The sequence below is a fragment of the Falco naumanni genome, chromosome 12 (assembly GCF_017639655.2).
Source record: "Falco naumanni isolate bFalNau1 chromosome 12, bFalNau1.pat, whole genome shotgun sequence".
Classification (NCBI taxonomy): domain Eukaryota; kingdom Metazoa; phylum Chordata; class Aves; order Falconiformes; family Falconidae; genus Falco; species Falco naumanni.
In genome coordinates this window covers 23,590,565-23,611,724 of record NC_054065.1, presented here as the reverse complement: position 1 = coordinate 23,611,724, position 21,160 = coordinate 23,590,565, and the positions used below count along the sequence as shown (strand labels likewise).

The 21,160-nt window shown below is 37.8% G+C and overlaps 1 protein-coding gene across 2 annotated transcripts in view; it reads right to left on the bottom strand.

The window, feature by feature from the left end:
* The window catches only part of KCNK2 (potassium two pore domain channel subfamily K member 2), a 104,158-nt gene that overhangs the window by 47,554 nt on the left and 35,444 nt on the right, over positions 1–21,160 (bottom strand). For both annotated transcript variants that reach the window (XM_040612372.1, XM_040612373.1), the window contains exon 3: positions 14,871–14,988. In XM_040612372.1, the coding sequence (XP_040468306.1) occupies positions 14,871–14,988 (118 nt within the window). The remainder of the gene's footprint in view (positions 1–14,870; positions 14,989–21,160) is intronic.

Genomic DNA, 21,160 nt, shown 5'->3' with positions numbered 1-21,160 from the left:
TGATGGGTCTGTTTCTCTCAAACACAAAATTTCCTGATGTTAATAAGAGATCAATATGGGTCCCATTGTATCATCCATCTCTGTTTTATTGCTAGTTCTAAGGGAATGCCCTTGTGTTCTTTTCTTTGATTCCCACCTCTACTGCCCCATCATAGCTGCAGAGAACAGTACTAGACTTGTTCAGCCAGCCAGAGCCTGAAGAAAGGATGTCACTAATATAGAAGCCAATGTATTACAAATTATTTTCTTGACTGACAAATAATTTTAACTGCTTCATTACCTTTTATGAATCATATCTCTGAATTAATTTATTCTACATTTGATCTCTTATTTTCAGCACATTTTGGAAAGAATCATTATTTCTAATTAGTCTCTGTAAGTTACCACTCACAGAGAAATATTAGGCAACCACTAAGGTTGAGGTGTTCTAAATATCAGGCATAAAACATGGAGGGGGGCGGGAAAGAGTAGCACAGATGGGTCTTTACACTTCCACTGTCAGTTCTGCACTTGGTATTTGTATGATGATCCATCAGCATATCATTATGGAAATCTCATTTTAAAAGTTAAATGAAAACAATAAACATTTTAAAATGTTTTATCACAAAAGCAGAGACATGAGTCTAAATATCTACAAGATAGTTCAAACGTTTCATAGAGAGGCCTAATAATAGTTGTTTTATAATCAGGATGGTAGAAGAACATAATTGGGATAAAATGATAAAAAAAGCAAAATGTTTTGGAGTATTGAATACTATTACAAAAACTACAGTGTTTTGGGTAAATGAGGCCTTCCTCAGCTATGCCCACAAAGCTTATCTGTTCCTCCAGCTGTTTTGAGTAGCTCTGTTAAGATAGTGCCTTTCCCTACAAATCATTCCTCTTTTTATAAAGAGGTAATCACCTGTTATTGAATTCTAGTTATGTTATAGTCATTTTTCTCCATCATAATTTGCTGTGGTTTTATCAATATGTAGTAAGACTTGCTCATAAAAGAAGAAATCCCTACAAAACACATTCTTCCAAACATAATAGATCGCCAAGAAATAGTGATCATACCCTACTACAATCTACTCCTCCATACAGCCACTCCCAGTGGTCTTCACTAGAGTCATCTGAGAATGATTTTAAATTTAATTTTAAATTAATTTCTTTAATTCCCAGTTTCTTTCCTGTCTACCTCTCCTTCCCTAGTGTTGTTACTGACATCAAGGGTGAATTTTAACTTTAAGTCTCTCTAGTGTACAGGATCTAATATTTTCCATACTACTTTATCATGTAGGTTCATCAACCTCACTACCCACCAGGGGCAGCTGCCAGAGCTGGTAACTTCAAAGGGTGGCAGAACATCACACAACATAACACAACACATCTCTCCTACTGTGCTTGAGGGAACTATACTCCGGCCTTCCCTATGCATCACTATTTCAAGGAAACAAAAAAAAATTAACTTAAGATATCAAATGTTCATTTCTGTTACAAGCTCTAATACATCAAGCTCCAAGACCAGGTACCTGCCATCTACAGCTCCTGAAGCTCCACCCTTTAAAATGGAGCATGATCCTTGGTCTCTGCAACACTCATGTTCCTTCATACCAAAACCATCTACTGCACAAAGTCCAAGACAATTCATACTGTATACTTGGACATGCAGTGCCTGTGTCTCATCCCACCAGTGAAGCACTCCATGCAAGCATATGTCTTTCCCACAAATAAATCAATTAAAAAAAAAAGGAAAGAAGTAAATGTTGGTATCTTACTCCATACACTAACCCAAAGTCAACCGGATTAGTAGAAGGATACACTTTTTTTTTTTTTTTTTTTTTAAATGCCAGACCTACAAAAGCCACTTTATCGGTAATACTGCAGCTTCAGAGACACCTGCAAATCTGTATCTTTAACAAGACATCTAGCAATGAAATCCTTTTCTTGCATTTCGGTATCTTTACTCTTATCTAACACTATTTTGAGATTAATATTCTACTAGCAATTGCTCAGTTATAACATGTGTGCATTTCTGATGGCACTGACTCATTTCTTCTCTTGTTACTGCTGCAGAACCACACTGGTTACCCTCCTTTTACCCAACCATAAGAAAAGCATAGCTTGATGATTACAAGATAAAAAACACAGAGCAAAGAATAATGACTTCTCCAAATCTTCACTGACCAATAGTGAACAAAAGAGAGTCTCAGTTCAGTTCAATAATCAAATCTGTATTTCATATTTGTCTTTAGACATGAAAATTCTGAACAATTTAACAGCAATGACCAATTAACAGTCAAAAGTTCAGATACATGCATGCAATACTTGCAAGCACAGATTTAAAATGCAAAATTATTAAGATTCTGTCATAAGTCAGTACAAATTTATAGATGTCTCTCCACACAAATGATCTACAAACCATTTCACAACAAATTAAGGTATTTCAGGCAAATACAAACCTAAATTACATTTTTATGTAGCCTAAGAAAACACCACTTCAGGGCTCAGACAAATCTCAATAAATCCTATAATGAGACACACCAAAATTAAGAATTTCTCAGTCTTGATGATCTGTAATGGAGCAGTGAATCAGTTAATGGATTCTTGTTCTGGTAAGCACATTTTTCTCCGGACAGTTCTTAACCAGACAGTAGACAGACATATGGTCTCCTTTCTCAGGCTGCTGAATTACACTTTCCAATTGCCTAAATGTAGAGCAAAGTTTACAGCCCCTAATGTATCTCCTTTCACATCCATCCTTTCTTACATCAGGGAAGGAACAGAGCAAGGCAGAGAGCAGAAGTTTCCTTGCCTTCACCAGCAGCACTGTTGTGGCTGTTGGTGCCCTAACACTCCCCAAATTCTAGCAAATGTATTTTCCTGCAGCCGTTTCTCCAAGCAGTAATCATGGTTGCTTATTAAGCCTGAACGTTGACTTTTTGCAAATAATCTGTGCTTTCCTGATCAGAGTTCATCAACCTGTGGTGCAATAAAAGCATGATTTGGTATCTCCCGGTCAGTTTGAAGAGGAGAAAAGGTTTAACTCAGCAACGATGTTGGCACATTTCTAAAAGCATTTGGTGACATCAAATGTGTTTCAGCATATTTATGTCCAAATCCAAGACTACATTCAGACTGCAACATGACTTTAGAGTGAGTGCCAACAATATATAATCAAAGACCTTTTTAGGCCATTAAAAGTTACTGAAGTTATTTTCTATAGAGAATGTTACCTACTTGAAAGCTGAAGTTAGAGGCTTTAATAGCCTCTGACATTACTTACTCTTATTTCACTAAAAAAATATTATAGAGTAAGATTAAAAGATCATCCACTACATTGAAAAAAGTTTCAGTCTTTTAAGTTAGCCGATTGAGAGGTTTTTTAACTAGGATTCAAATATCACATAAAATCAGATTATGTAAATTAGAAGTAGTAAATAACCTTAATCTGAGAGCACTTTGATGCAGGGATTTTTCTTGATTGCTAATTTTTACTTCCTAGCTCTGCAATTTTAACTGTATGTTGGAAGATCTCTCTCTAACGTGCCATCAGTTAAACGGAGCAACACAGACCCTTGGGATACTTGATTGTGTTGTCACCATTATGACCCAAAATAGTTGCTTCAATTTGTGATCTAAATAGACAAGACAGACAAAACAACACAACAGCAAAGAGATAGAACAGTGGATGGCAAACACCACGCTGGTTCCGCAATCATTTGTTAGCTATGATGCATCATACAGAAAAAAAAAAAAAAAACAAACCAACCAAAGACCTGTGAACCAATGTCACCCATACATCCACATTTTCCCTGATAGCTGTTTTGTGCCACACTACCCAAGGAATGCCAGTAAACTGAGCAAGTCATTACTAATACGTGATCCCATTATAGAATTTCAGAATGAAAGCCTGCAAAACTTACAGATGAACAAATAACCCTGGCTATGGTTAATCATGGGGGTTGAAGAGCTAAAAAAGGCAACTATAATGTTCTGAATTTGGACATGAAGAAATAACAACTGTAAACAAGAGGAGGTAATTTCCTTCCTATGCAGTCTCCTCAGATGGTGACAGTTTTCACAGGTTAACAAAATGCTCACATACAATAAAAGTGACCTGATCCTTCAAGAACCTTTACCAAAAAGAAAACACTTTCCTGAACCATTAGTTGTACAACTAACCCCAGTGACAGAAAAGAGTTTATTTGTCAGTCCAGTAAGTAGCAAGTGTCACCAAGCCATTCTTCAGAAGTATTTAATTCAGATTATATGCCTGGAGAAAGGAAGTGAGATGAAAAAAATCTGTATAGTAAACCAGGATGACAACAAGGAAGCACTTATTCAGAAGTTACAGCTGGAGCCTGGCTATCAGCAACAAGGAAGGACCCAAGAGCCCTCTTGCAGCTAGTTCTTCCATTTGGTTACAATTTCAGGCATCCTCATGACATTCTGGCAGGTGAGAAGCACCACCACCATTTTTAAATCATGTCCTTAACCAGCTATAGCTTTAGCACTGGATACTAGAACTTAAACATATGTTTTATAGAAAAGAATAACAAGTTCTGTGGAATGAAAAAAACGTAGCTACATTCAAAGCATTAAAAAAAAAAACCAAAACCTTAGCCTTGATAGATTTTGTAACATATTTGAATCCTCAAGATAGAAATACTGCTTGATACTCTCTGCCTAGTCATCTAAATATTAAATTACTACTTAGATACTCCACAGTATCAGGCCATACCGAATTACTGATTTCGGATGGACAACTGGTTTTAAGGATCACTGCAGGTAAGGGAGTCTAACTGGGACCATGATTACCATCAAATTCCTATCCAACAAACGAGGCTTGAATTTACACAGTTTGCACCGTTGCTATGAAACATCTACAGCAAAGATGTCCAAATGAAGTAATGTATTTTCTTTAATTAAATTTGGCATTGTCTAGGCTCTGGTTACTGGTCCAGCAAAACACATCAGAATCCCACACAAGTGCAGAAAAAGGAGAAAAACACATCTCTATGAAGCCACAACAGTAAAACCATCTGCAGATTTGTCCCCACAGAAGCAAAAGCCAAAAACTTAGACACTAATGTCTTATTAACATTAAGGAGTATTTAAGTGCTTCTCTTAAAAAATATATCAGAGGCTGTCTTTCCTAGAAAAGGATGACTTTCAGAAAGCAAATTAACTAGAAGGAAAAAGGTATTATTGTTTCTGATCATGCTGCACAAATCTAGACTAAAATTTTAACCATTAGTACTCAATATAAGAGCACCTTGACAAAGACAGCAACTCATCATATGTTTTACAGACTGATAGTTGTACTACCACGCTTATTTATGTGCTTTTAGCTAGCACGTAGCAAACAATTTTCCTTCCTTTAGCTTACATCCCTTTTTTTCATACCTGGAAAAGCACTTATTCATCGGTGAAGCCCAGCATGACCAGGAGAGGGTAAATAATACATATATAGGGGTTTCCTACAGTGTTGTGTAAAATCTGCATCCCACGAGTCCTTTTTACCATCTATCTTACTATTAACTTGCAAGTAACGTGTGTCTTTTGTAAATGTCTGCTCCTCCCAAATGAAAAACTGAAGTCATCAGAATATAACTTTTGTACTCAATGATCACAACTTGCATTAGCAGTTCACATCAATTTTTATCACTTCTTATCTTCTTTAACTTAAGCACTGCATACACAGATTATATATATATATATATTACTGTAGAAACAAACTTGGGCTCCTGAAAAATATGGATTTCTAACCACACTGAGATGTGGGCTAGAACTTTGCTTGCAGTCATACCAGCTGAGGAAGCTGTTGCAAAAAGGATTACACCACAGGGTGAGATTTTTCCAAAGCATCAGACGATTCAATAGAGAAAAAAAGCACTGAAAAATGTTAATGGATTTTGTTAATTTCCCCTTTGCCTGTACTTCTACCCAGCTTCCCTTTTGGTTTTCATTTTTTTAAATGGAACTAAGCTGCTGGCAATAATGCAAAATCCATAAAATATAGACAGCTCTCAATGTATAAGAAAGAAACACTTCTATAAAATGCTAATGGATATTCTCCTGCACTGTAGTGATAATTTAATGCTATTTTAATCCATAATGCTGGTGGCACAACACACCAGATTTTATACCACTAGAAGTTCACGTCAAGAAATCTTTAAACCATTCCAGGCTATCAGTCTAAATTCCTTTGGGGGGGGGGGGGGTGTGTGTGTGTGAATAATGTGTAGTTATCATTCAATGAAATATCAATGAAATTGAATCCATCAGCTTTTTAATCCTGGTTGTCAGGGATTGTGAAATGCAGTTTACATACAAACATTTGAGTGAATAGGGGGCACAGAGTCTATCCTAGACAACTGACCCTTTTCTTCCGCAGATCCTAGATCTCCAATTCAGTACACCACCAGAATATCAAGGCACAGCTGTTCCATGTGAACACTAGCTCCTGCCCTGCTCCAACCAGTCAGAGTTCCAAGGGGCATTCCTGGGACTTGTGAGCAGATAGATGTACCGGTGAGGTTTAAATCAAGCAAAACCTCAATACAACACAATCTTCTTCAGATCTTAGTTTCTAAGAAGAAAACCCACTTCATCCTATGTTCAGGTCAACGTGATAGAGAGGGACTTACATTAAGCAGGTTCTCACCTGGTATGAAACAATATGCTGTTTGGCCAGATCTGAAAAACTGCTCAGCAAGGTGTCTTCAGAACCCAGAACTTTTGCTAAAGGCACCTAAAAAGTACTTTACTTTCCATGGCAATCTGTAGGCAAGACCTCCAGCTGAGACAGTCAGCTTCAAAGGAAGTTATAACCCCACTCTTACATTGTTAGTCTCAAAAAAAAAAAAAAAAAAAAAAGCTCAACTGAACAGTAAGTGCAAACACCTGTGACTAAAGCAGCACGTAAAGGTAAACAGCTCCACATGGTCAAAGGGGAACTTGCCACCAGATCATACTGATTGATATACACACTACATACAGGTGCTTTTATTTTGACCTCTAAACCCTACATAGTAACTCCAATTTTGTTACTACTTGTTTAGTAGAAACAAAGCACAAACTGTTCACTTTTTTCTGTGTTTCCAAAATCCTATCCCTCTATTTGCTTATAGGATTAGAGGTTCTCACAGTTGGTTGCACCACTCCTGATGCAATTATGAAAATAAACAAAAAGGGAAGCAGGAAACAATTTCATTCATTCCAGCATTCTGCAAACAGCGTAACCATATTCAGCAATCCTTCCTGGCAGCCCTTCCTTTATTGATAACAACAAGCTTTTGTAACCTGGAAATTAAAATGGACATGATTGGGAGGCTCAGAAACCCTACATTGATCAGCTGGGGATGAGAAATCTGAATAAAGAAAACAAAATCCAGTTCCATTAGCCCACTAGCATTAACAGAGTACGCTGAGAAAATTTCAGTGCTTATTTATAGTGCAAATCTGGGACTGTGTCACAACTGACAAATTGACATTTTCACTCCGCAGCAAAACCTCAGCAGAAGTGCATTAAGCACGGTCTGTTGTTTAGGAAATTACAGAAGGCACAAAAGAGTGATGGAAAGCTGCATACCTGGCAATTTGTTTTAACACAACTTTTTGCTGGTTTTGAGGAAAAGGAGGATTAAAAGGTCAGACCGTGAAGGACATCAAACTGCAAAAATGATATGTCCTCCTCCTTGCTTTGCGAGATCAAACAATAAATACACACCACACCAAAATAAAACCATCAGTGCTGCCTAGCAGGAGGTTTATCAATGAAATTAAAAAGGCAAAACCAGTTCTTAATGAAATCACATCCATGTTGAAAAACATCCCAGGTGGATGGAAAAAATATTCCAGAATATAAACATATTTGGAAACTCAGTGTTACAAGAAAAGTAGTTCACAGCGTTCTGAATCAGGATTAAATGACTAAAAATGTGTGAAATAAGATCAGTGCAAAAAAGATATGAAAAGTGATATGAAATGTCACTGATGCCACCACCATCCCTAAAGAGAAAGTATCCCTTTGTACCATCCATTGCCAAGTTTCTTGTCCAGAATTCAGAATTTAGCTGGTCAACAAAAACTCCCTTGTACATCCACGCTACTAAGAGGTTACAACACCCTAAGCTTTTCTAATACAGCTAATAATTTAAAGTAACAATATCACCAGCAATAGCAGATCCTTTTTGTTATTAATATGGCCCACAGAACATGCAAGCGCTTGCAGTTTACCATATACCTGCACATCAGATATCTGTGTATCAAAATGGGGCTGGTAGAAAAAATATCACTTCTCTGTCTGTGTAATTAAAGCTGTGCATCATCCTGTAGACTTGCACTTCTTCAATTTCAGAGCTAACCTTAGTGTTGTTGAGTATTCTGGCATGGGCAGGGAAAAAGTGGTCCTCTCCTCTTAGTCTCAGTAGTTTCGGTCAGCGAGGCTCAATATCTTTTCTCTGATTTGCTCATTCAATTTAGTTCAAAGTTTTCTAATATGCAAGACTTCAATAGCTCTAACTGAGCTCTTCATATAGGATCATTTCCTTTCAGCCCTTCACCATGGTCCTTCCTCCACCACTGTTCCAGGTTTCCTAGCTTCCAGCAGTCTTATTCTAATTATTACTTCTGAATTTTCTACAGTCCAACCGTTATTTTCTCAGCAATCAAGTCAGATAAGCCCTCTTTCTCATTGCCTGAACAAATGCAGGAGAAAATTGAGGGCAGAGTGGTAATATACTCTCTACTCACTGTTCCTGGGAGAAATAATTACAGAGGAAATCTCGTTTAGTTGCTACTGTCCTGGGAGAGACCATGCTCTGTTCAGAGGAAGTATTTGGAGAATTTTGTTGCCAAATCCTAACAGGTCTTTCCAGAGCACAAGTAAACCACTATTTGTCAACAGCCAGTAACCGGGTCAAATTCAGTCACTTTTTCACAGAAGCAACAAAAGAAGCAAAGGAGATAAATTAGAATGGAACAAATAAGTGACTAAGAAGCTGTTTTAGCTCTAATATCATCTATTAAGAACAACAGCATAGGGATGGGAAGGTAAGCACAGCGCTAACCTAGAGGAAAGACTGAACTCTGAAGAGATCTCAGGGCCATTATTTTTTTTAAACAAGAGTTCTTTCTGTTGACAATTTATCAGGTAAGATATACATGTTTAACACACTTTGAGAGTTGACATGAAAGCACAGTAAGACAGTGGAGTCCTCGGCGGAGTAAGAGATGGAAGGAGCATTTCCACTTCATTCCCTAGTGACCTCTTCAGCATGTCTCTCACTACGCCATTTTCACAGACCATAAACCTTAACCACTTTTTTTCTCCATTGCTCTGCAGCTGGTCTTATCAACCGTTTATACTCAGCTTTGTCAGACACACACCCCTGCTAGAAGCGGTATGAAATCTGGACACATGCATCCAGGCTGTTCATGGAGGACAAGAGCCACGACTTTGCCTTAACGAAGCTTTACCTGTTGCTTTGGAAATGGAACCAAAGGACATTACCTTCAAGCTGAGGAGCCTTAAAAAAACCAGGTCCTCTGAAGCCATATACTCCAATGCCCACCCCACCATGTAGTCAAGTTCATCTAAATCATAGTCCCAACTGCAGTTTTGAATAGTGGTGTGATGGAGAAAATCACATATCAGAATATTTTTCAGGCGAATGTATTTGGTGTTTCTTAATTTTAGGAGCTTTTCACCAACCCCCTCCTCAATCACCTCAGCATTTGCACCTTACTCTCTTTTGCTTGCTTCTTCTAGCTTCCCTTTCAAATACATAAACAGAAACCCCAGCATTTATATTCTGATAAGCAAATTGGAGTAATCTTTTCAAATGAAATTTTTAGGCTGTTCCTTGATAGCTCTGTTTCTTACTTGGTGGAACAAACAAACAAACAAACAAAACTAGTCTAACCTAAGTATGTGATGCTTCTTACTTTTACAAACTAAGGGAAGACATTTTTCAACATCACTTGCAATTTTTTATCTTTATGATTATCTGCTGTAATAGGTAACACTTTTGATTATCAACAAGGTTTTTCTTTTTATAACATCAAACATATTTTAGTTATTTTATTTATCAACACTTTATTCTGTTACTTTGTATTTCAAAAATGCAGTGAAATGGTGCCAGAAGGGACAGACTTAACAGCAAGACCAATATTATCAATAAGCAATGTAATAAGACTCTTTAAAATACTCTGCCTTCACAAGAAAAGCTTGCGTACTGGCAGTGGGAAGATGGCAGAAAGAAATACTCCTTAGAGTGAAATTGCATTTGAAGCTACTTAACTAATAAATCAAGTTCAGATTTCTAGTCAAAAATATTAATCTTTTTTTCAGAATCTTAGCTGCTTGCTATTCACAACTGTCTACCAAAACATAAATATTTACAATTGTTTTCTTTTTCTTTTTTTTAAAAAAGATTCATGTTCCTTTACACCCTTTAATAATGGTTGCTAGGCTTCCGAACCCAAAAAGCATAACCGTCCTACCATAGCTAGCTCCATGAAGCTAAGTGAAACACTTTAGTCATGACTGAACTTCTCAAGAGGTTTAGTTTCCAGTGTGTATGAGAAGTTTGGGTTCAAAAATCAAGTGCTTGTGAAAAAAAGTGGGAAAATACCAAAAGACATGATGTGTCCTTCCTCTTCTGATTTGCAGACGCAGTTATTAGCAGCTATTGGATTTGGACCTCGATATGGCTGCAAAGTATCCTCGAGTGCTAAGGTATTACTGGAGCCCTATGAGTTCACCCCCATGTAGACATGGCTCTGTTTGAAAGGATGCTCTCTGCCAAGCCACAGCTACCAGTGAGGTTGCTGGCACTCCCAGCGTGCTCAATGGCTGCTGTTCCATCTTCCAGGAGTCTGAGTAAGTACCCTTTCCACTACATGTCTACTTGCAGTGCTTGAAGAAGTCATCATAGACTGGCTGGATTAACAGCAGAAATAATACAGCTGTTTTAGATGAAGACCCATAGGAGTCTGGTAGAGGTTTTCAGGACATGGTTTCTGATATTACAGTTGACACTATATTTTTTATGTGCTGAGGCAGCAGTCATTTGGGAAAACAAGTTCTAAGCTCAAGGCCTTGGCATGTCCACTTTGTTTTTTTCATTTTTCTAGATACGGGTCTCAAGTTGCAGTAGGAGAGGTGTCCTTTTCTACCCTGCTATAAACTTTCTCAGGCCCTAAAATATAACTTGTTGGGGGGGGAAGCGGGGTGTGCACAGGTTGTGTCTGTATCCCCCTTTCTGAGTTAAGCTACCTATTGAAGGGAATGATCTAGAAGATAAAAAAACATGAACAGCCCCAACAATGAGTTCTCAGAATAAAAAGAGGCGACATAAAGATTATTTTCCCCTCCTCTCAGCACTATCTCCAGCTTTATAACTGAGTTACCATTTTTTCTTGCTTTTCTTCTCAGCCTTCTTTTTCCTTTCCTTTGGGCATGTGGTCTTAGAATAGGACTGACTGGATAATGACATTTTCAGGTAGAAAAAAGAGTATCTTTTGTGCTTTGCAGCATGCACAGTATCCCAGGGAACAGCACAACAATATTTTTCATAGAAATTTCAGCATTCCTGTTTCCCTTTGTAACACTTTTTCCTCTTAGGGACTGTCTGAAACTGTTTCATACACACAGAGTAATCATGTAGTTTCACGTATCTTTGTTGAGATGAGGCGTATTTGTTCTAGAAATATACCCACAAGCAAGAACACCTAACTAAGCAAGCCAAACCTATAACCAGCGAGGGCCCTTCCTGAGACAAGTTTTATGCTGTTGCACAGTAGTAAATGCAAAATTCAAACCAACCTACTCAGACTTGGGGGAAAAAAAAGCTACAAAGAATCTTTCCTGAATAAAGTATTGTGAAATTGTTTGACCCTGACCTTTCAACTAAATCCACTTCTTAGGAAAGATCTAGTAGCACTATGATAGATGTATTCTATTCAAACTGCGTTTATTAAATTTATAATATGCACTGTAACATTCATCAGATAACATGAAGGATTATAAGAGAATTAAAAAAAGGTTAAATATCAAGCCATGCTTTCTCTAGTGTTACCTCTGCTTTTGGGAGCTGGCTTTGAAACTCAGTAGATACACGTCACTGTCACAGCACCTTTCAGCAGCCTACAGGGGACCCAGAAGAGCAAGAAACTACAGAGGGTTCTGGACTGGTGCCAACAGCCACCAAACTACACAGTCAAAATCTTTCACTTCAGTGTTCATCACTACTGTGATACAGTAATAACAGTAACTGTAAAACAACAACCTAGTGCTTAGGCAAATGCTAAAGGCTTTATTTATTACCCCCTCTCCCTAGGAATCAAATATTTGTGGGATGCAAGCACTACTGTCAATAAAGAAGGGCTTTGGGAAATGCTGTCCATAAACAGATGATTGGTTCCATTTGAATTTCTTAGATTCTGAGATATCACAAGGAGGAGTGTGGGCTAAATGATAAAATTATAGTAATACGAGGTTTGGAAAGCTAGAGAATCTGCTGCAACACTAGAAAGCTATCATTTTCTCAAATGGTAGTAGTCCTTTATTCTTCTATTCAAGTACTTCTTAAGATATACAGTCTAAAGGACATGATACTTACCAATTTTATTCATATTTATAAAATTCCTTTTACAAATTATTTCTGTAAAGTTGTTTTATGAATTTATAAGATCCTGTCTTTGTCCACAGAAAGTACCTTTAGTGTTTGGCTGAAACCTATGGCAACTCTCTGGAGATGCTCATAAACCACATTTTTACTCTCTTTGCAAAATTAAAATACCAAGTTATATGACAACCATATGCCCTCTAACTGGAAGGAACGCCTTCGTTTTCAAAAGGTTACTCATACATGAAAAGACACTGTTCGAACACAAAATCACCTGATGGCACATAATAAAATAAAGAATAAAGGAAAGCACACCCAACTGTTATGCTTGTCACCATTTTCCTGGGAAAGTCACAATTCCAAGGGCTTTTCATGACACCTCCACCTGCTGTCACACCGCAAGCGCTGTGAACCACCAGGAAGATGGTTCAGGGCAGTAAGGCAATGCCAACCACGCTACAGCTTTCACGTAAGCGTGCTGTCCTCAGGTGTCCTCAGGTCCTAAGAAACAAAGCTCAGACTGGGACCGTCCTGTCAAAAAGGCTCTCTGATGAAAAACAGTTACTCCAAAGCCAAAATATTTTATGGAAGACTTTTTTCCCCCAGATTTTCTCAGTTTGCTATTACAAAACCTGAAAGAAACATTTACAGTTGCCTAGTTTGACCTGATTCTGACTACTCTGGTTTGCGGAAATGACCTGAAATACTAATTTTCAAATGTATTTCCTATTGGGTTATCTTGCCTCTTGGGGACAGTGGGTCAGAGGCCTGGGTGCCTTTGCAGATCCCCCGCTCTCCTCTAAGCAGGACTCAGTAGAATCAGGTCAGGAAATTAAATCAGGAAACATTTTGATTTAGAAAAACCTTAGTTTTACTTGGAAATAAAATGGTGAAACAAAATGTTCCACTGCTTTAAAATAATTGTTGAATCATTTAATTCCTTGAAAACTTTCCAGATGTTAACTTTTATCCTTATTGGAAACTGAGACAAATATTAAGCACTTTCTACAGGACGATGGATACTTACAACATAAAGCTTCACAATGTCGGAAGAGAGTAACATAAAACTGATCGTAAAGCTATCCTCTCAAGGTTATCGCTTTTTTTGGTTATAATCTGTTAAAATTAAATTTTTCAATACTTGGAGTTTTGATTACCTTGTGGACCTACTACTATAAAATCAGTAAGTTTGTTACTAAGCTCAAGGACGTAACAGTTTCATTCTTTGTTTTCACTAAACCTGTGTCTTTCTGTCACTCCAGATGTGGAAAAATATTACACATAGACACAATATTTACACATATATATAGGCACATATACACTCAAACACACAAAAAATATAGTACTTATGCACATCTGCATAAAGAAAGAACAAAAGTACATACCATACTTGAAAAGAACATCCTCTTCCACCACAATATGCATATAAATATTATGTAGAGGTAATTATTGTAACACTACAGTTCCTTATACATTGCTAGGTCTTAAATTTTTCTCATTGGGTTTCTTCAGATTTCTACCCACCTTCATGGACAGCCCTTCTGTGACCTGTGAGCTACACTACATCGTTGAACTGTATACCATGTCCACTATATTGTAGTCAAAGAGAAGAAACTGAAAGATCAAATGCTGCTCCTACTCACAACTGCTCAGAGGGACAGTGGCTCCTAAATGCAGAAAAGATCCAGAAAACTCCCTGAGCTTGTGAGCAGAGATAAATCACCCTACAGCATTGGACTTGGAGTGCAACAGAAGCCTCAAAGTAAGCGTTTGAATGTAAATTTGCCTATCAATACCACAGTAAGATGAACTGAATCTTTACCATTTTCTCATCTCTTTCACAATTTAGAGAAAACAAAAATATAGAATGGGATTATACAGAATTGAAATTCCATACATCTCAGCTAAGGTTTAATGCGCTTGAAATCATGCCCTATTTAACACTTGTGATTACACAGTTGACCAAATTCCACTCCCCCCCCCTCCCCACCCCAGCCCCAAAAATGTTTCCACAACCTCTTCTAGTCACTTCACAGAAATATACAGCAACATTTTTCTCCTACGGAAGAATCATTTACTCAGCTAGGGCTCCATACAGACAGCTATCATTTCTGCCCCTGCAACTAAAAATAACTCTCTACTTTAAACCAGCAGATGTGGAAGATTTACCATTGACAAATACATGCACACACTGGAAATCAAAAGAGTTTCAGTCCATTGACTATAAAAAGATAATAAGCTGTGTCCTACCTATGGTGGTAATAACAGTGCCAGCAAAGAAGAAGGAACTTCCCAAGTCCCAGTGACTGATCTGAGTAGATGTGTTTCCTAAAGGTATGATTCCTGCATTTATTGCTGCCACTACTTGCTGCAAGTTTAAAAAGATTTTTGTCAATATTCATGAAACAATGATATTAATATACATTACACAGTAAACTGATTAAATCACTTATTTAATCCAAGCAATAAACCAGGAAAGGAACAGTGTTGTTCTGCTCAAGTTTTATCATTCAGTCAGGCTACACTTTGATCTTCAGCACATAGCCCAAGCACTTCAGCACGCAGCAGAGCTGGAAACTCCAGACCATTAAGGAGAATGCAAAATCCACAATGTCAGTAACAGCATCACCTTAGCTAGAGGGCAAACACAATTATTTTTACTGTTGCAACTGCTTGGTGAAGAAAAATATGCATTAGACAAAGATTTACAATATGAGTTTCCCAAAATATTCCTCTGTGGAGTTAGGCAAGCAAATGTACTTAAAACACAGTCATTTTAAAACTCCAAGCAAAAATGCCCATGCATTGTTTGGGATCAAATTAACTCAAATTAGTTAAAACACTTTTGTAGAACAGAAAATTCAATAATTAAAGATTAACAATTACATTTATGGTTATAAAACTTTCACTATATTAATAAAAATATCAGTCAAATATCAAACACGTAACTTTAAGTTTATACACCTATATACTCCATAAATGTCATTGTTGAAAAATTCAGTTCCAGCAGCTGAAATGAACAAGCTTGCCACTACTGACATTTTCATAGTCTCAAGAAATATGAAACATGTCCTGTTTCAGCAGGTCACCTACTGTAAATTTTTATCAGAAAAAGTATTCCTATTTAGTTATATCTCTATTGCAGACACATACTAGTATTTGAGTTAAAGAGTACACATCAAGGAAAAGTATTTTTAAATTTGCAATAAATATTTTAAGGAATGTCAGTTATTATTTCATTCTGAAAGTTTAAAACAGGACTTATTTCGTAATCATGACTCTTATAATAATAAACAGGGTTTAACAAAAGAACAGAGGAAGCAATACGGCAAAGCCAAAACGAGCATTTCAACTAACTAATAGTTTCTGCTTGGCAAGTTGTCCAACAAGGATTATGCACATGAAGATATTCAGCAATAGGTTTTCCGCACAGGCAGTCTGTTGCAGTGTTGTACAGTAGCAATAATTTTGTCAACCTCAAAATACATTGCTAATTTGCAAAGCAAAACATTTCTGTTTCTAAGCAGCGCCCATTGAAGTCAGTTGATCTGGACAGAAATGACAAAATTCCAACGCTGGATTAACCAGGCCATTGATCTTTGAGACGGGATCTCAGCTTAAATCCACCATTTCTAGTTTGCCATTTTCAAAGCTCAGATGCACAAAGTAGCCATTTTAAAGTCCACAGCTGCATCTCCGCAGCCAGTGGGACCTTGCTGCTGCACCTAAGCCATCTGCAACACCCAGGGTGGCCAACAAAAAGCCAGCTGAGGTATCTTTACACAGACTTTACAGGTTTATCTTCTATACATTCAACTGTTTTCACTTTAAGTTTTTTTAAAGACCAGAAAGGCAGACATCAAACATGGAATTTTCAATCCTACTGAGAAAGGAGAAAGGATGGGGAAAAGGAAGGGGATAATTTTCCATTGGATTGGAAGAATAAATCTATGTTGGTACATCGGGTACAACTTGGCAAAAGCAAATACAGCAGCACTGATACTGACAGGTGTTTACATTAGTGTAGAAGGGACACATCAGGCTAAGCAGCATGTAAAAACCACCCCTTGTATTGATTTTATAATTTACACAATACAGATATTCCTCTGACTTATAAACCCCAGTGTGCTGCATTATAAAGCCTACTGAATACATTTTGAGTAGCTTCATTTCAGTGGACTAAGAAATTTCATCACAAGTCCTTGTACCTGCAAATGGGAACACGTTCTCCAGTGAGGACATCATTTGGTAAAGCACTGGATCGATGCAATTTTATGGGGCCATTCATGTTTTATTACAGTTTATTGTACTGGATGAACGCACTACTCTGAGCAACACACCTGTTTAGGCAGTCTAGCAAGACCACATTTTATAGAGATCCAGATGTAAAATGTTTTCAGAGCTTTATATCATTACCACACATTTTTGAAGCCATACTACCTCAATGGCTTTTACACGAAAGGTGTGCCAGTCGGAACTGCTCAAAGGTCCGTTACAGCTATGCATTCCCTAGCTGCAGTACGCTGCACCTACAGACCTCCAGGAAGAAGATACAACCTAACCCAAAACTGCTTTTTTGGGTCAGACCTAACAAAACACAACAATTAGCCACTAGTATTGCATCTCTCATGTTAGCCAATTAGCTAATAATCGGGGTGAGAAGGCAAGTGATGCTTCCTCTTCATACACCCTCTTCAGCTCTAACTAAGCACAGTTTTAGGGAGTTTGTGAGTGGGGGGATGCATCTGCATCATGGTGTTTAGATTGGTTTGGGTGGATCGTTTTACCATGAATTTATCTAACTGCTTTTGGAGCTCACTTGTATTTTGGGACCCAAAGTCATCCTGTGGCAGTAAGTTCTGCAATTTACTTCTGGATCATTTAAAAAGCATTTACCTTTTGAGATTTTTATGTGCTTCAAAGTAATTTTATAAGTTCTTGGGCTAGGAAAAACACTTGAATTGCCATGTATTATTTGTCTCCTTCAAGAAATTAATGACCTTACAGACACATCAGCTGCCTCTTTTTTCTGAATTAAAGACTCTTTCTTATTAAATAACGTATTTATCTGTTTAAATAAATCTGTTGAACATTGCATACAAGTAACATTCATTGCCAGTATTTATCATCGACTTCCTTTGTACATTTACTGATTTACCTTATTGATTTTTTAAAACATAGTTTTAGTCATAAAGGGCCAGATGATGCCACCTTCATCACTGGGTTATTAAGTTTCCAAACACACAGTTATTACGCTTTCTCCTGTGTTTGGGAGGAGCCACCCTTGAATGCTAACAAAGCTGCTGCATTATATTGCTTCAGTCTTCTGTAAGAGTCTTCCTTACTAACAAGGATGACAGGTAAGGTTCCTGGTTTACCGAGATCAATACTACTATCTCATAAAGTCTTTGAATGTTTTTTCGGCCTTTTCAGTTCTTTGGATCAGAGGATCTTCTTCTTTGTTTGGTCACTGCCTGTGAGCAGATCCTCACCTAAGACTATTGCCAAGCATAATTTTAAAAAATAATATACAGCATAACTGCTAACATATGTACATTGCAGGGCACTAATTACAGGGTAGCATCTTCTTTCTAACTACATCCACTGCACAAACCCACCTGGAATACTGGACATTAACATTTCCTCAGCCCAGAAAAAAAAACCTAGGCTCATGCAGCTGGTTTCCACTAACTTCCCTGAGGACCAGGATCTCACCCTCAGTGTTCAAACAGCATGCTATTCACTGTCAGTGCTGCTAGATTCAGTTTGCTCTGCCACTTTATTCTTGGTCCTCAGCCTTTTTTCTTGACTGATGCCTTACTACTAGAGCAAACACAACCACTTCATTTGTCACGTTTGGCATGTGATTCTTTCCTTCCTTCATAACTTCGTTCTGTCACCTGAGCCCTTCAGCTTATCTTAACTCACTAGTAACTCTGTGTATTTTGAGTCTCAAAACGGAATCATGAAAACTCTACATAATCTGTACATTTATCATATGTTGCAGCCTGATAACACTTTGTGTGATCTTAACATGGGAATTTTTTTACTTTTAAAAAATTACTTTACAGTATTAAACTTAACTGACTGCCTCAGTAGCAAATTTTCTATTTTTCTTATTTTCATTCCATATGCAATCTAAATTCTTACTTAAAAATCAGTTTTACTTCAGCACTACAGAACCAGTCAGCATTAGAATGGAAATGTGGACAGTTTCAATTCTTAAACTATGTAGGTTTTTTCACTTGCCTTACCTTCTTCCAAAGACTTTGTCTCATATTTGGTTCACATGAGATGTCTGAGGACTGAGCAGAGGGGGGGGTCACCCAGCACATGGCATGCAATCAAGGCCTCTGTGTGCAGTGGTCTTAAGAACAGTATTGTATGGTTACAGTAAAAGTAACAGGGTTTTATTAATTGTCTTTCTAATGGTAAATTTTTGGGCTTCTTTTGATAGTAAAGAGAACTGAGATATTTTTTTAAATATTTAAAATTATTATATATGTTTTATATAATAAATATATATTATTTTATTTCAAAATTTTAGTAACAGAATTCCCATTTTTTAAGTTACATGGATTCTGAGGCTAGCTCTGTACTGTAACTTAGGATAGGCATGAGTTGTGTTGGAGTACAAGTCCTAACGTGTACTACATCCAAACTACCCGGCTTTGCACCCATATTCAGGAACAAGCTTTAGCAGAGAGCATCAGAGGACAGAGGCAGGGACACCTGAGCCGAGAGTGGATAGGCCAGGCATGACCTGCCCTATTTTCAATAACAGGACCGAGGTCCAAAAACACATAAGCATTGCATTCACACTGTACCTTTTTGCTTGAAATCAGTACACTGGGAAAAGGAGAGTGACAATATAAAATGTCATTTTAATTTCATCAGCTTTTCATTTCCTATAGAACTTAGAAATGCTTTCCGGATAAAAATTTTGCATGGTTTTGTAGTATCACATCCCTGCATTCACACATATATCTGTCCAAAGAGGCCACGCTGAGATACCCCCGCAGATTAAGACACAGAATTTGGTGACTTTTTTCTGTCAAAAGAAGAGATAAAACAAACAGTCATTTTGCAAAACCAGAATTCTCCTAGGTCAGGGATTTCAACCTTTGGTCCTCCGACCTTGCAAGGAGCCAATGGAGATGGCTGACAAAAGCAAGCCTGTTGGCCACAGAGCTACCTCCACTAAGCAGGGGTCCACAGGGCCACTGGAGGAACACGAGAGGTTATAAACTGAGAAGGTCAGCCCTTGGTAGGCAGCCGCTGACTCATAGAGATCAGGCGGAAACAAGCCTGTGTCAAACCAGTCACCCTAATGCTTATCTCCTTGTTCCACACCAGGCTCTGAATACATGTTTTTGTACCATCTTCCAGTCGCTTCATTTTTATGAAATGATGTAGCACAACACTTTGTTACTCTCAGCTTTTCTATCTGAAGATTGAAATAGAAGCACCTCAAATTATGCTTCTGATAAAACACAGAGTGTGCAGCCGTTCATCACCCAGCTTGTCAGGAGTTAGCTTGTACTTCCTAGCAGTCACTTAACAAGTGATGTCAAACAGTCCAATGTGCCTCAAAGTTTCTGGAAATTCATTTCTCAGCCTGGATTTCTTCCTTCACTGTCCTGCTGCCATGCGACAAGAGCACTCTTTTGCTCTCCAGTATAAGTCTCATATGGCCCACCTACTGCACTATTGCTGCGTTTTTATTTCAGCTTTGATTTACAGAGAATGGAAATCCTAGTTCTTTATTCAGAGGCACACTAGGACTCTTTTAACACTTTGCAAACAACTCCCGAGCCTCCAGAAGCACATGCTTTTGAGCCTTGCTGTTGAAAGAGGTTGCAATGATGTTTGTATTATAATTCTGTGATTCCACCTTTTTCTTTTTAGTTTGTCTAATATATAACTATAACCTGCACTGTTCAACACGTTGAAGAATTGAAGAACACTTTTCACACTATGTTCACAATCTACTTGAACTAAAATAATGTAGAAACATATTGAAATACATTTCTATTTCCAAACTTGCATTACAAACAGACTACGTATATAAATTTTGTGTGTGTATATATATATATATATGCATGTATACATACACATTCAGGGAAGAGGGCCTTTCTTTGCTTGAGATTAAAGAGGGGAACAATTATGCAGACAGCTGCTCAGCAGAAGCGACTTTCTAATGGGTCATATCTGCCACCCTTTCTAAGAGAAATGCTGTCATTTAGAGGCATTCAAGCTAGCTAGGTTGTAGGCCCTATGAACTGCTCATCTGAAGGTATCCTTTAAAAGCCCAAACACCAGAAACAGCAAATATAGTTAGAAAGCAACCTGCTTGAACAAAGAAGTGACAAGGGCAGTTAGAATTTGTTCACTGTTCTCCAAAAAATCTGTATTGTTCCTATGCTCATGAAGGATAAAGACTGTGCTTAAAAGTCCTGTTGGTTTAACCACCAGGTAGAAAATAACGACAGAAAAGGGAGCTGCCCTGTCACGGGATGGAACGCTCCCAGGCAGCAGAA